Source organism: Gobius niger (assembly GCF_951799975.1).
Source record: "Gobius niger genome assembly, chromosome: 24".
In the NCBI taxonomy this organism is placed as follows: Eukaryota; Metazoa; Chordata; class Actinopteri; order Gobiiformes; family Gobiidae; genus Gobius; species Gobius niger.
Window position 1 is genome coordinate 14666842 of NC_136875.1, and position 16147 is coordinate 14682988.

General features: G+C 39.7%; 1 protein-coding gene across 1 annotated transcript; it reads left to right on the top strand.

The window, feature by feature from the left end:
• Positions 1 to 72: 72 nt before the first annotated feature.
• Positions 73 to 12071, top strand: tmed9 (transmembrane p24 trafficking protein 9). Its single transcript, XM_079582342.1, has 6 exons — positions 73 to 231; positions 6545 to 6645; positions 8323 to 8448; positions 8527 to 8673; positions 10269 to 10412; positions 11797 to 12071. The coding sequence occupies exons 1-6, from the start codon at positions 84 to 86 to the stop codon at positions 11935 to 11937; spliced, it is 807 nt and encodes a 268-aa protein (XP_079438468.1). The 5' UTR covers positions 73 to 83; the 3' UTR covers positions 11938 to 12071.
• The last annotated feature ends 4076 nt before the right edge of the window (positions 12072 to 16147 follow it).

Genomic DNA, 16147 nt, shown 5'->3' on the forward strand with positions numbered 1-16147 from the left:
TTGGCCGACACGCACCGGAGGGTTTACGTGGCACTGCGGGCGCGGCGCATGCTCAGTGTCCCGTCACCCCCGGCAGGAGGAAGATGGCTGCCGTCAGGATGAAGCCCTGCGCCGTGTCCCTGCTGCTCCTCAACCTTTTCTACGGCTTCGCGTCGCCTCTGTACTTCCACATCGGCGAGACGGAGAAGAAGTGCTTCATCGAAGAGATTCCCGACGAGACCATGATCATCGGTGAGTGAAGATGGCGTGAAAAATGACGGCGAGGGCAATGCTAATGCTAAGTGGCTAGCTCCAGCGACAGGCTAATCTTGAAAAGTTAAACCCGGACGTGACTAAAAAGACGCATTTTAGACACGCATGATGTGAATTAAACTTGCTCTTCAATCTTATTAGGGATAACTGGCTGATTTATGAATTTACAAACCTTTTAATCCTCGGAAATGATGAGGTTTGATTATAAACGTACGTGTTTCTACAGTTGGCCAGATTGTTAAAGACACCTGCCATCTTTTAATTTGAATGCTCTACTACTTTATTGCCACAGTAATCTCCCTATTACTTCAAATATTCTTAGAGTAGTAGACGCTTAAGACAATATTAAACTTGTAAAAGATTGAGGAGCTTTTGTTGCCCTTGAATTAGGAATAATGACGTGGGATTGTGTAAAATGGGACGTCACCTTCCTGTGGCTCTGACTAGGGCTGAAACAACTAACGACTAATCGATTATTGAAATAGTCAACAAGTATTTTAGTAATCGATTAATCGTTTTCTGGTTCACACAGACTCAAATAGAGCAAACATTACATTAAAATGTAGTATTTTTGATGAAAACCTAGGGCTGCTCGATTATTGAAAAAATAATAATCAAGATTATTTTTGTCATAATTGAAATCACGATTATTCAAACGATTATTTGTTGCCTTTAAAAAAAAACATTAAAAAAAAGACAAAAATCCAGCAAAAAAGTGACAAAAATCCAGCATAAAAGTGACAAAAATCCAGCAAAAAAGTGACAAAAATCCATCAAAAAAAAAAAGACAAAAATCCAGCGAAAAAGTGACAAAAATCCAGCAAAAAAAGACAAAAATTTAGCATAAAAGTGACAAAAATCCAGCAGAAAAAAGACAAAAATCCAGCAGAAAAAAGACAAAAATCCATCAAAAAAAGTGACAAAAATCCATCAAAAAAAATGACAAAAATCCAGCAAAAAAGTGACAAAAATCCAAAAATTACAAATTTGAAAAAAAACATTAAAAAAGAAAAACATTAAAAATTATAATCGATTTTTTGCGATTATGCTAATTTTGTAATCGTTTACTGTTGTAATCGAAATCGTAATCGAATTTCGATTAATTGCACAGCCCTATGAAAACCTACTTTGTTTTTATAGCAAATGTCTGTAGTTCACTTTGTACATTGTAAATTTCATGAATACCTGTTTGTGTCTCATCCGATCAGAAACAGAATTAGCACCAAGAGCCTCCAACAAACATTTACTCTACGTCAGGTGTGTCCAAAGTGCGGCCCGCGGGCCAAATGTGGCCCTCAGCCCAATTTTTGGTGGCCCTCAGGCTTCTTGCTGAATCGGTTCACATTATCAGAGATGGTCATTTTTATTTAATATGTAATAATTCTACACAATTCTAACCGAACAACTAGCATTTTACTGTAATACAGAGCTGGCATTAAGGTTTTAAGCATAAATTAAGGCATGAGGCACAATTTAAACCTCTGCTAGTGGAAGGTTTCGCGGAACTAACCACCGAACCCATGGCCCTTTAACCCGTGTACGCTCCTATAGAGTTCGGGAATGTCCACAGTTACCATGGAGATCCGCCATCTTTGCAGCTGTTAGCATGCATTTCCATAGACTAACATTAGCTAAAAACAGTATAAAAAGTGGAGAAAAAAGCCGTGGAACGACTCCGTTAGCTGCTGAGATACTGCTGGTAAATACATCAAACACACTGTGGTCTCCAAGTGTTTTACTGTGAACAATAACTCCAGTATTTTAACTTTTAAAATCTCCATTAATTTACAATGGCTGCTAATCCCATAAGGCTTAGCGATATGACGTCACATTCCCGAACTCTATACGTGGCCCTAGGGCTGCTCGATTATTGAAAAAATAATAATCACGATTATTTTTGTCATAATTGAAATCACGATTATTCAAACGATTATTTGTTGCCTTTAAAAAAAAAAGACAAAAATCCAGCAAAAAAAAGACAAAAAAATCATTAAAAAAAAGACAAAAATCCAGCAAAAAAAGACAAAAATCCAGCAAAAAAAGACAAAAATCCAGCAAAAAAAGACAAAAATCCAGCAAAAAAAGACAAAAATCCATTTAAAAAAAAGACAAAAATCCAGCAAAAAAAAAGACAAAAATCCAGCAAAAAAAGACAAAAATCCATCAATAACGTGACAAAAATCCAGCATAAAAAGACAAAAATCCAGCAAAAAAAGACAAAAATCCAGCAAAAAAGTGACAAAAATCCATCAAAAAAATGACAAAAATCTATCAATAAAGTGACAAAAATCCAGCAAAAAAATACAAAAATCCATTTAAAAAAAAGACAAAAATCCAGCAAAAAAAAGACAAAAATCCAGCAAAAAAATGACAAAAATCCAGCAAAAAAAAGACAAAAATCCATCAATAACGTGACAAAAATCCAGCAAAAAAAGACAAAAATCCAGCAAAAAAAGACAAAAATCCATCAATAACGTGACAAAAATCCAGCATAAAAAGACAAAAATCCAGCAAAAAAAGTGACAACAATCCAGCAAAAAAAGACAAAAATCCATTTTAAAAAAAGACAAAAATCCAGCAGAAAAGTGACAAAAATCCAAAAATTAAACATTTGAAAAAAAAATTGAAAAAAAAAAAACATTGAAAAAAAAAAATAATAATTGATTTTTTGCGATTATGCAAATTTTGTAATTGTTTACTGTTGTAATCGAAATCGTAATCGAATTTCGATTAATTGCACAGCCCTACGTGGCCCCACATGAAAAAAGTTTGGACACCCCTGCTTTACGTTTACTCCATCAACACGTCCTCAAGCGGATCCACTTTAGCTTTATGTGATAAAAAAACAGAAAAAATACAATTTTCCTACACCATTCATAGCCAAGCGACTGATCGATTAATCGTAAAAATAGTCGATAGATTAATCGATTACAGAATAATCGTTAGTTGCCGCCCCAGCTCTGTCCAAGTCGCACCCAAAGCTTGACTCAAATGTGATTTCTGTCTCGGTGAAACAGGGTTGAAAAGCATATAAAGTCATTAAATGAATTATGCCAAATTAAGGCATAGTTAAAGCTCATAAACCTCTTAACCCCCACCGGAACCGAGCACATTTTGTCTAGTTTTGCTTCTTCACCCAAATCTAAAAAACTTATTGATAAAAGTGTGAAATGGCAACAGAAATGAGACGGAAACTTGGATGAAAATGCAACAAAAAGGCAACGGAAAAAGTGACAAATTCAAGAGAATAGTGACGAAAAGCAGTGAAAATGTGGCAACAGCACGAGGAAATGTATCTGTTTAGATGAGTTTGTTCTGGAGTGGGGGACGGATGGAGCGTGAGATGGACAGACGGATCGGTGCGGCGTCAGCAGTGATGCAGTCGCTGTATCGGTCTGTCGTGGTGAAGAGGGAGCTGAGTCGATCTACGTTCCCGCCCTCACCTATGGTCATGAGATTTGGGTAATGACCGAAAGGACGAGATCGCGAATACAAGCGGCCGAAATGAGTTTCCTTCACAAAGTGGCTGGGGCTGAGGAGCTCGGAGTAGAGTCACTGCTCCTTCAGGTTGAAAGGAGCAGCTGAGGTGGCTCGGGCATCTGTTCCGGATACCTCCTGGTCGCCTCCCGCGGGAGGTGTTCCAGGCATGTCCTAGTGGGAAGAGGCCTCGTGGACCCAGGACACGGTGGTGGGACTATGTCTCCGAGCTGGCCTGGTGTCGCCTCGGGGTCAGAACAGCTGGAGGAGGTGTGGCCTCGGGGTCAGAACAGCTGGAGGAGGTGTGGCCTCGGGGTCAGAACAGCTGGAGGAGGTGTGGCCTCGGGGTCAGAACAGCTGGAGGAGGTGTGTGTGGACCGGGAAGTTTGGGCATCTCTGCTGAGAAGCTGCCCCCGCGACCCGGCCCCGGATAAAGAGGAAGAAAATGGATGGATGGATGAGTTTTGTGTATTTGGGTAAAGCTGAACTGTTGAAAATGCTCTTGATTAAGACTGGGGTTAAGAGGTTAAAAGCATTAAATAAAAAAAAAATAAAAAAAAATCTTTCCTTAGAAACAGAACTCAATTATTCTCACTGGAGACGTTGGTCCAAAACATTTGTACAAATTCTGCTGCAGTTTTCACTGAATTTTACACTTGTTTCACAACAGTTTCCCTTTGCATCCACTTAGTTCGATCATGTTTACAAATGTGGCGTTAAAAGTAAAGTCTGCATTAAAGCGACATCATTCAGTGTGACTTCCTGCCGCCTGTAGAAACCCCGCCTGATCAAGTCACATTTAAAGATGCGTTTTCTCTTCGGAGGAAACTGATTTAAATATAAGTGTAGTGGGCGACTTAAAGCAGAACTAAGTAACGTGTTTACCTTAATAAATCCTCTCCGTCGTCCCTGTGGGGGTGATACAAGTGTTTATGGGATGATCGGAGGGTCTTTCATCGCCCCCTGTGTCTCTGGACAGAAAACCATGTTTGCAACTTGACTGTCACCGGACCGGAGTCACCAATACACACTAATGGAATCACGAAGAAGAAGCTAACATGCTAACGGGCAAAGCTAACTGCGAGCTAACGTCACTTTAAAGGAATAGGCCACCGTTTTTACATACTAAGATATGCTCTTACCTCACTTTAGACGTGTTAATATATCCCCGTCTGGTCTTTGTCCGTGCGCTCACACATACGCAGCCTCTCCCACATGTCACATAGCTCCGAAAAAGCTCACGATAGAAGCTACCAAGCTCTTCCACGTGTTCCCTATTTAAATAAAGTTACGTGAAGTGTTTTCATGCGAAGTATATTTACACAGAAATGTAACATGTCGATTTTATAAGCAGATAAAAAGGGGGACTATATTGTGAGGCGTAATGATACAGGAGCACAGCGTCCGCGCAGTAACTCCTAAAGGTTATTGACGGAAGTGAGCGGGGAAGTCTTTAGGAGTTACTGCGCGGACGTTTTGCTCCTCGTATCATTACGCCTCACAATATAGTCCCCCTTTTTATCTGCTTATAAAATCGACATGTTACATTTCTGTGTAAATATACTTCGCATGAAAACACTTCACGTAACTTTATTTAAATAGGGAACACGTGGAAGAGCTTGGTAGCTTCTATCGTGAGCTTTTTCGGAGCTATGTGACATGTGGGAGAGGCTGCGTATGTGCTCCGTTTGCCTGGCAGAGCGCACGGACAAAGACCAGACGGGGATATATTAACTCGACTAAAGTGAGCTAAGAACATATCTTAGTATGTAAAAACGGTGGCCTATTCCTTTAAATAGTATTTACTGCCACGTTTGAGTGAAAAAATATATTTCCGTTGTATAATTGGATGCACAGTAACCCTCTCTCCCTTCACCTTTCCTGTCAGCGTAGTATTTACTCTACAAGACAATTAATAAGTTAAAAAATCGTAACTTGCTACGACACCTGCAGTTGCACTAATGGCCTCTAGGGGGAAGAGTTACTTAGTACTGCTTTAATATTAAACGATACGAGTATTGAATCGAATAAAAAGGGTTAGGTACCACTGGTATCCAAAAAATAAAAGTATCGAAAGCAGGAACTGAAAAGATATTACATTTTTATATTGAAGTTTTGATGATGTCGGTCTTCAACATTTATAAGACGACAGTGAAAGACAAGTTGAAACAAATAAAGTAATATGTATATATAAATAAAGTATAATACAATTAAAATTGGGAAAAACAGATAAAAAATTTTGGATGAAATTTTGATTATTATTTTTTTTTTTTCAATTGTTGGGGGGAAATTGGGTAAAATATGTGGGAGAAAATTGAATATTTTGGGCAAAATTGGGGAAATTTTTTTGGAAAAAACAGATAAAAAAATTGGGAAAATTTTAAGGGGAAAAGAATATGGGATAAAAAGAATTTAAATATGGGGAAAGTGTTTTTTCTGCCCTTTGTCGTTGAAGAAATTTTCTTGGTGGTTTCGCAAAGTGACACAAATGCAAAAGAAATTAAACAAACACAGCCTAAAGCTAAACAGAAGAGTTTAGTTGAGTCGTGTCTTTTCTCACTTTGTTCTTCATCCTGTTTTGGTCCTGGTTTTCTAAGTTAATATCTTTGTTGTGACACATTTCGATGAAGGATTAAATAACTTGACTGTAACGGTTTAGTGGAACATCTCCGAGATCCCGTTATGACAAACAGTTCCTGAAGACGGCCATGTTTTCTCTTCACTGTGGTCATATTTGCTGCAAACCCGCTCGGCTGGTTTGTTTGATGAAAGCAAACAGACGGAGGTTCATCCTCACACTGTGCTCGTTCTGCAGGAAACTACCGCACTCAGCTGTACGACCGGCAGAAGGAGGAGTACCTGCCCGCCACTCAGGGCCTGGGGATGTTTGTGGAGGTTAAAGATCCCGACGATAAGGTATGTCGTTTTTGTTATTTAACCTCTTGCCACCCGCCAAAACCAAATGCATTCTCTCCTCTTTGTTATTGGAGTCACTTTTTATTTCCCTTATGTGTTTTTGTCACTTTTTAATGGCACTTTTGTTGCTTTTTTTGTTATTTTTTTTATGCATTTTTGTCACATTTTTTTGGTCTTTTTTTTTTGCTGGATTTTTGTCATTTTTTTGGTGGATTTTTGTCATTTTTTTGCTGGATTTTTGTCATTTTTTTGCTGGATTTTTGTCATTTTTTTGCTGGATTTTTGTCTTTTTTTGCTGGATTTTTGTCTTTTTTTGCTGGATTTTTGTCTTTTTTTGCTGGATTTTTGTCATTTTTTTGCTGGATTTTTGTCTTTTTTTGCTGGATTTTTGCCATTTTTTTGCTGGATTTTTGTCTTTTTTTTGCTGGATTTTTGTCATTTTTTTGGCTGGATTTTTGTCTTTTTTTGCTGTATTTTTGTCTTTTTTTGCTGTATTTTTGTCTTTTTTTTGCTGGATTTTTGTCTTTTTTTTTTGCTGGATTTTTGTCTTTTTTTTTGCTGGATTTTTGTCACTTTTTGGCTGGATTTTTGTCATATTTTTGCTGGATTTCTGTCACTTTTTTGTCACATTTTTTGCTGCAGTTCAGGTGGGGATGAAGAGGTTGAAACATAATTAAATTGGAAACAATAAGAGCCACCAAAGAAAATCCTGCTTGTGTTGTGGGTCTTTTAACCCCTTAACTCCCACCTGAACCGAGCACATTTTCTCCAGTTTGGCTTTACCCCAATCCAAAAACTGAGACGAAAACAATGATGGAAATGTGACAAAAAAGTGAGAAAAAAGTGACGAAAAATGGATGAAAAAGTGGCAAAAATGTCTAAAGAAATTGACGAAAAACTTACAAAACAGACAAAAATGTGACAAAAAAATGACAAATGTGACAAAAAAGTGAGAAAACATTGACAAAAAATTGATGGAAAAGTGTGATAAAAATGTGATTTAAAAAAAAACAAAAAAAAAGTGACAAAGTGACAAAAAATGGATGAAAAATTTGACAAAAGTGAGAAAAAATGGATGAAAAAATAACAAAAAAGTGACAAAAATGTGATTAAAAAATGAGGAAAAATTGTGACAAAAAAATTAACAAAAGTAACAAAATAGTGAGAAAACATTGACAAAAAATTGATGGAAAAATGAGTAAAATGTGATAAAAAACAAAAAACAAAGTGACAAAAAACTGACAAAAAATTGATGAAAAATTTGACAAAAGTGACGAAAAATTGATGAAAAAAATGTGACAAAAAAATTAACAAATGTGACAAAAAAGTGAGAAAACATTGACAAAAAAGTGACAAAAAATTGATGAAAGAGTGGCAAAAATGTCACAAGAAATTGACAAAAAAATTACAAAAATGTGATAAATATTTGACAAAAAAATGAGTTACAAAAATGAGTTGAATACCCAACAAAAAAATGATGGAAAAAAAATTTGACGTGAGGAAAAAGATCCTCTCGGTTCAGGCGGGAGTTAAGAGGTTAAAAGAGATTTAAAAGCATTCGAAGACTGAGCTGGTTTGATGCTCGGGGGTCGTATATATCACAGTTTTAGTCAGAAATAAAAGACTGACTCCCATTTTAGCCGCGCGCTCATGAACGGCGTGTGTTTGTGTTTGCAGGTGATCCTGTCTCGTCAGTACGGCTCAGAGGGACGCTTCACTTTCACGTCCCACACGCCCGGGGAGCACCAGATCTGCCTGCACTCCAACTCCTCCAAGTTCGCGCTGTTCGCCGGAGGAATGCTGGTCCGTGCTGCGCTCTGATCCGTCTGTGTCTTTGTAACCGTGTCGTGATGTTACGTGACTCGTGTTTTTGTGCTTCAGAGAGTGCATTTGGACATCCAGGTGGGAGAACACGCCAATAACTACGCCGAGATCGCAGCCAAAGACAAACTGACGGAGCTGCAGCTCAGGGTCCGACAGCTGGTGGAGCAGGTGGACCAGGTCCAGAAGGAGCAGAACTACCAGAGGGTACTTTACTTTAACTACTTTAACTACTTTACTTTAACTACTTCATCTACTTGAACTACTTTAACTACTTTAACTATATCTACTTTATCTACTTTAACTTCTTTAACTACTTCATCTACTTTATCTACTTTAACTACTTTATCTACTTTAACTACTTTACTTTAACTACTTCATCTACTTTATCTACTTTAACTACTTTATCTACTTTAACTTCTTTGACGAAAAATGACAAAAATGTGACGAAAAATGTACAAAAATTGACAAAAATGTGATAAAAATTATACAAAAAATGACAAAAATGACCATAAAGCGACAAAAAATTAATAAAGTAAGGGTGCTTTTCTTTAACTACTTTAACTTCTTTGACTCCTTTAACCCCTTAACTCCCACCTGAACCGAGCACATTTTCTCCAGCTTTACCCCAATCCAAAAGCTTCTGGATAAAAGTTGTGAACATAGCAACAAAACTGAGACGAAAACAAGGATGAAAATGTGACAAAAAAGTGAGTAAACTTTGACAAAAATGTGACGAAAAAATGTACAAAAATTTGACGAAAAAGTGCCAAAAATGTCACTAAAAAATGGACAAAAAATGGCACAAAAATTGACAAAAATGTGATAAAAATTTTACAAAAAATGACATAAAAAATGACAAAAAAAATTATGACAAAAAGTGACAAAACATTTACAAAAAATGACCATAAAGTGACAAAAAATTAATAAAGTAAGGGTACTTTACTTTAACTACTTTAACTTCTTTGACTCCTTTAACCCCTTTACTCCCGCCTGAACCGAGCACATTTTCTCCAGCTTTACCCCAATCCAAAAGCTTCTGGAAAAAAGCTGTGAAAATAGCAACAAAGCTGAGACGAAAACAATGATGAAAATGTGACAAAAAATTGACGAAAAATGACAAAAAAATATGAAAAAGTGCCAAAAATGTCACTAAAAATTTACAAAAAATGACCCAACAAATGACATAAAAATGACGACAAAATGACAAAAAGTGACAAAACATTTACAAAAAATGACAATAAAGTGACAAAAAATTTACGGAAGAATGACAAAAAAAACAGATAAAAATGTGACAAAAAATTGGCCAAATATGGCACAAAAATTGACAAAAAAGTGATAAAAAATTATACAAAAAAATAAAAATAAATTCAACAATAAATATGCCCAGCAAAGAGGCTAAAGATAAAATAAATAAATAAAAATAAAATGAAAAAAAAAATTCACTACAGCCATTTTGAGAGAGACATTTTATACAAGGCAGTTATTCTAATTTACTGCATTCACAGACCAACAGAAGGTTTGTCATCATTGTAGTGTGATATAGACTGGTGCTATGGGACTGACAAAAGCAGAACACCCCCTCTTTAAGCTTCCCAAGATGTTAGCATGCTACCGGTTAGCGACTGTCAACAGGAAATACTACAGTCTCAGCTCTGACCTCTGTCACACGTTGTCTCCAAGCTTTTAGATCTGGGTAAAGCTGCTCGACTGGAGAGAACGCGCCCGGTTAGATGTTTAATGCCGTTTTAACGTGTCGCTCCTGAACTGAAGACTCTCTTCCCCGTTCGTTCTCTCCGCAGTACCGCGAGGAGCGCTTCCGTCAGACGAGCGAGAGCACCAACCAGCGCGTCCTGTGGTGGTCCATCGTCCAGACGCTCATCCTCGTCGCCATCGGCATCTGGCAAATGCGGCACCTCAAGTCCTTCTTCGAGGCCAAGAAACTGGTGTGAACCGGACCCAGTCTCTCTCTCTCCCTTTTCCTTTTTCATTTTGAAGCCGAACTCAGGAACTCGTACGTGCCGCCGATCCCAGGCTGACGCTGTGCCTTTGGGCGCGACACTTCTCCCTCCTTTCCCATCATCCTTCTTTTCATTCACTAAAACACATTTAAAACCGCACATAAACACAAAGGGGGATCCTATTGTACGTGTTTTTAGTGGTGGAAGAAACCGTGGAAGACTAGAGATGGCGGATTTGAGAATTCATGAAGCGCTGAACCACTTCCGTCGCAGAGGTTTTCAAAAGATCGTCGACTGGACCGAGTTTATCTCCGGACGCCTCCGTCTCCCGTGATTCCGCTTTGCGTTTTTTTTGGGGTGAAGTGTCTTGCCCAGGGACACGACAGCAGCAGCAGCAGCCGGCACGTTTCAGACCACGCCCCCTCCTCGAAAGTCACTGAGTTCCGCTTCGAAATGACGCAGTTCCGGAGCAGCAGTCGTCGAAAAACCACGAGACGAAACTGCTCGAAATGAAGTCTTCGTCCACTCGGCAGATTCCCCGATTTCTGTTCGCTGTAAATGTTACTGGGCCGCTGGAGTCTGTTTTTCTATTTTTAATATATTCATAACACGTGAATGCAGTTTGGACACGGGGGCGGGAGCTTTGGGAGCTTTGGGGTTCGGCGTTTACGGCGAGACGCTGCGGGTGAAACGACATAAGTATGTATTTATTAAAGGAAATTAGGCACGTTTGGTGAAATATCGTCTCAATATGTTTGAAAATAAGAACATTGCTTGATCTTTTATGCCATGAAATGAATAAAAATACAAAACTTATGGTTCAAAGCATCTTTAACTGCAGGTATTGCGGAAATTTTCTGTCAAATTTTACAATTTCTTCTAAAAAAATTGCCCGATTTGTCGAGTTTGAAGCCTCCATGTTTCACTGCTCGGTTAAATCAAACACCTTCAAGTCTTAGAAGTGATAAATCCACAGATTTTTGGCCTATATTAGTATTTGGTGAAATGGCATTAACGCCGCCCTCTGAGACTCCATTTTGCCGGACTGGGATGGTTGCATTCCCACATTGCAGCGGTGGATGCGGCGAGGGTTGAAACTGGCATTAATGGATCGAGCCATGTTTTTATTTTCTTGACATGTTGGACACAAAACGATTCCATCAGTGGATTTTGGTCATGTTTGCGTTTGAATAAAGTCGTTTTTACTGAAACAAAATCTGCAAGAACTACTTTTGTTGTGGTTGAAACCACTGAAAAGACTTATTAAGTATAAGATAAATCCCCTGATTAAGATTGGACGCTGTGAAGAGAAACGGGAAAGGACTGATCCAAAAATGATCAAATCAAACAGGTGTTTCTCGATTGCCAGGATCTGTGGCGTCTGAAGCACGCTGGAGGAATCTTCATCGTGGCGGCGCCTCCTTGTGGTGGTCCGTTTCACCCAAACCGCTCGCTCCCTCCGCCGCTCGACGACGCCCAATGGCTCTTGTCGTACGTATGGATGTTTTAATCACATGACCTGCTGCATGCGGCCGCTCACTCGGGCCCTTTGCCAAAACCGCTTCCTGCTTCCTTTCCTCACTTCCTTCCTCTGTGAAGACGCCTTGAGAAGCTCCTTCAGGCTCCGCTCAGACCGCAGGCTGAAGTCACTCCGTTCAGAGTTTGATTTTGCCGAGTTGATAAAACAGTGCACTGCACGTTTTTGTCAAATTAGTGAGAGGAATGTGTTGTTTAACCCACATTTAGAGGGTTTAACAACTCAAAAACACAGCAGAAAAGCTCCTTCTAACATCCAGCCGGTGACACTCGGCCGATCGCCTTCACCGATTCCAACACGCGCCTCCTGACATCGACCAAAACCTGCCACCGGAGATGATCGCGATGGTGTGAACGGTCTTTAAAGGAATAGGCCACCGTTTTTACATAGTAAGATATGTTCTTACCTCACTTTAGCCGAGTTAATATATCCCCGTCTGGTCTTTGTCCGTGCGCTCACACATACGCAGCCTCTCCCACATGTCACATAGCTCCGAAAAAGCTCACGATAGAAGCTACCAAGCTCTTCCACGTGTTCCCTATTTAAATAAAGTTACGTGAAGTGTTTTCATGCGAAGTATATTTACACAGAAATGTAACATGTCAATTTTATAAGCAGATAAAAAGGGGGACTATATTGTGAGGCGTAATGATACGAGGAGTAAAACGTCCGCGTAGTAACTCCTAAAGACTTCCCCGCTCACTTCCGTCAATAACCTTTAGGAGTTACTACACGGACGTTTTACTCCTCGTATCATTACGCCTCACAATATAGTCCCCCTTTTTATTTGCTTATAAAATCGACATGCTACATTTCTGTGTAAATATACTTCGCATGAAAACACTTCACGTAACTTTATTTAAATAGGGAACACGTGGAAGAGCTTGGTAGCTTCTATCGTGAGCTTTTTTGGAGCTATGTGACATGTGGGAGAGGCTGCGTATGCGTGACAGAGCGCGCGGACAAAGACCAGACGGGGATATATTAACACGTCTAAAGTGAGGTAAGAACATATTTTAGTATGTAAAAACGGTGGCCTATTCCTTTAAAGACATCGCTGCCTCTGCTCCACAGAAGTCCTTAGTCCAGAACACTAACCCTCGGCTCACATTAACCACGGTCCGGGTTCGGTCCTGATCCAGTCCGGGTTTGCCCCAAACTACCACTCACAGTGAGTCCGGCTGACACTGTGGCTCCACCAGCTCTGGCGCCAGACACTACACCAGGCACAGGAACGGCACTCGCGAGAACAGAAGTGCACCAGGGTTCACGTGATAAGTAGCCCTGAGTATTGGTAGTTTTTGTAAAGGCAAGGAAACTTTATTTATACCGCGCATTTCATACACAAGGCAAACTCAAAAGCCGTGTTTGCCAGAACGACGACTCTCACTGGAGGCTTTCACACACTCGTGCCCCTGTGTCACCAGTAACGGAGAAATGTTCACATTTCCGATGTTACGCCCGTGTACAGGTGGTAAACGAGTCCAGATAAGTCGTAAGCAGACAGATTTTATTTTGAAATACACCGGATCTTCTTGTCTCATGAGACCCGACTTCCTGTTTGGCTCGTGTTTTTCCGTCAGCTTGATCCGCTGGAGCTCCGGCAAAAACGGAGTTCTTGCGGATTCTTTCCGTTGCTGCCGGGTAGGGCTGCTCGATTATTGAAAAATAATAATCACGATTATTTTTGTCATAATTGAAATAACGATTATTCAAACGATTATTTGTTGCCTTTAAAAAAAAAAACATCAAAAAAGTGACAAAAATCCATCAAAAAAATGACAAAAATCCATCAAAAAAAAAGACAAAAATCCAGCAGAAAAATGACAAAAATCCATCAAAAAAAAGACAAAAATCCAGCAGAAAAAGTGACAAAAATCCCAAAATTAAAAATTTGAAAAAAATACATTAAAAAATAAATAAATAAAAACATTTAAAAAAAAAAATATTGAAAAAAAATATTCTAAGCGATTTTTTGCGATTATGCTAATTTTGTAATCGTTTACTGTTGTAATCGAAATCGTAATCGAATTTCGATTAATTGCACAGCCCTACTGCCGGGCGACCTCAGTAACCAGACCCGGACTTCGCGGAGCAGTGAAAGTTTTAATGACTTTCGGAGGCTGAACCGGACCGTAACCAGATTTAACGTGAGCCCGGCGTAACTCTTCCTCCTTAAAGCTCCGTTAGCTTCCGTTAGCTTCCGTTAGCTTACCTTAGCATTGCCAGATCCGCTGTTTTAATCCCCGTTTACTGCGCGACACATTGGAGGCGTGTCCCGATCACACGGGTCGAGTTACACGAACGACCTGGCACAGAAGTCTGAGCGTTGAAGGCCCTGCAGTCTGAACGTAGCCTGAGACGCTGTTCCTGCTGCGCTCAGAAACGACGGCAGCGATTCCGCTTCGGACACGGAGGAGGAATCGGGCGGACGGATCCTGGCATTTGAGAAACCCCTGTTGTAGCTTCACCCGCAAGCGTCTCGCCTCCAGGACCTGGTGACGTGAACGTGGATGTTTTTATCATTTTCTACTTAACAAATAAAGTTCTTACACAATCCTCGTCATTTCGCTTCCATCGGCCTGTTTTTGTGTTTCCTTATCGTTCAAATGTTGATCTACGAGTAAATCCTCGTCACTCGGTCCTCAAAGTTTGTCTCATTTTGATTGTTTTACTTTATGGAATGTCTTTTTTTGGTGGGGCGCGATTTTTTGTTTTAGTTTGTGGGACGTATGTAAAGAAAACTGGGGTTATTTTTGTAGAGATTGTGTGAAAATTTGCACTCGGAAATAATACGTTTGAAGGTGAGCGGTTTGTAACGTCAGGTTTTTTATCAAACTGTGACTGAAGCCAAGGTTTGTTTTAAATTAAAGTTGAAAAGAAAAAAAAAAAACTGAAATGGTGCTTTCTTTTATAGGTGTTGGAACAAGATGTGTTTAAGTACAAATAGGAACTTATTTTTGTGTAATACGTGTTTTAATTAAGTTGAAATTCTATACTGTTTTCTGAAGGTAGTTCTTAGAAATTATTTACACAGCCTACGCAAACTTGTATTGTTTACTGAACACACCCAGAAGGATAGTTAAGAGTTTAAGCTTGACAAACTTGTTCACAACATACACGACTGATCCCTATTTGTATCTAAGTAACTCATGCCCTTAGAGGCCGTAAGCATCACTGCAGGTGTCGTAGCAAGTTGTGTTTTTTTTACTCATTAATTGTCCGTGAGAGTAAATCCTACGCTGACAGAAAAGACAGAGGGATATTGTTCATCCAGTTACACAATAGAGATAGTTATTTTCACTCAAACTTGGCTGTAAATACTGTTTAAGTGGCGCTAGCCCGCAGTTAGCCTGTTAGCTTCTTCTTCGTGATTCCATTATGTGTTGGTGAGTCCTGACTCGGAAGCAGGGAAGTTGCAATCATAGTTTTCTGGGCAGAGACACCAGGGGGAGATGAAAGACCTTCCAATCATCCCATAAACACTTGTACTACCCCCAGAGGGACTACGGCGAGGATTTATGAAGGTAAACAAGTTACTTAGTGCTGCTTTAAAGGTTGTTAAACTCTGCCTTAACTGAGTGCATTTTCTCCAGTTCCGCTTTACACAAATCCATAAGGTCACAAGGTTGAGAAGTGGTCACTTCTCAAAAGGAATGGGGATTTTCGTTCATGTCATACCAGCTGCAATGCAGCCAGTTTGTCCTGGGGCAGACTGACAGAAGCGTGGCTGCATACATCTAGACCACCAACTCACACTCACTTAGACATGATGTATAGATGGGCTTTGATTGGATTTAAAGTGGATTGGACAAGCTCAAATTGAAATGACGGGAAAATACCAATGCCACCAACGCTTGAGTCTCCAGTACTTAGCGGTGATAAGCTACTGTTGTAGCCACAGGTGCCCTGGGAGCTGTGGCTATGGAAGCAAGGCTGCCAGTATGTGTTTTGACCAATCCGACCAGCACTTCTCACTTGCACACTACATGTATACATGGACAATGTGGGTTAAGTTTCTTGCCCAAGGTCACAATGGCAGTTTGCACCCTCGGGAGCTTGGATTCTAACCGCCAACCTCACAATCACGACTCATCTGAGCCACTGTCGAGGGTAGAAATGGGATTAATGTTTAGAAACAGTCCACAGTTACTGAGGTGTTATCAAATATGAATGATATCAC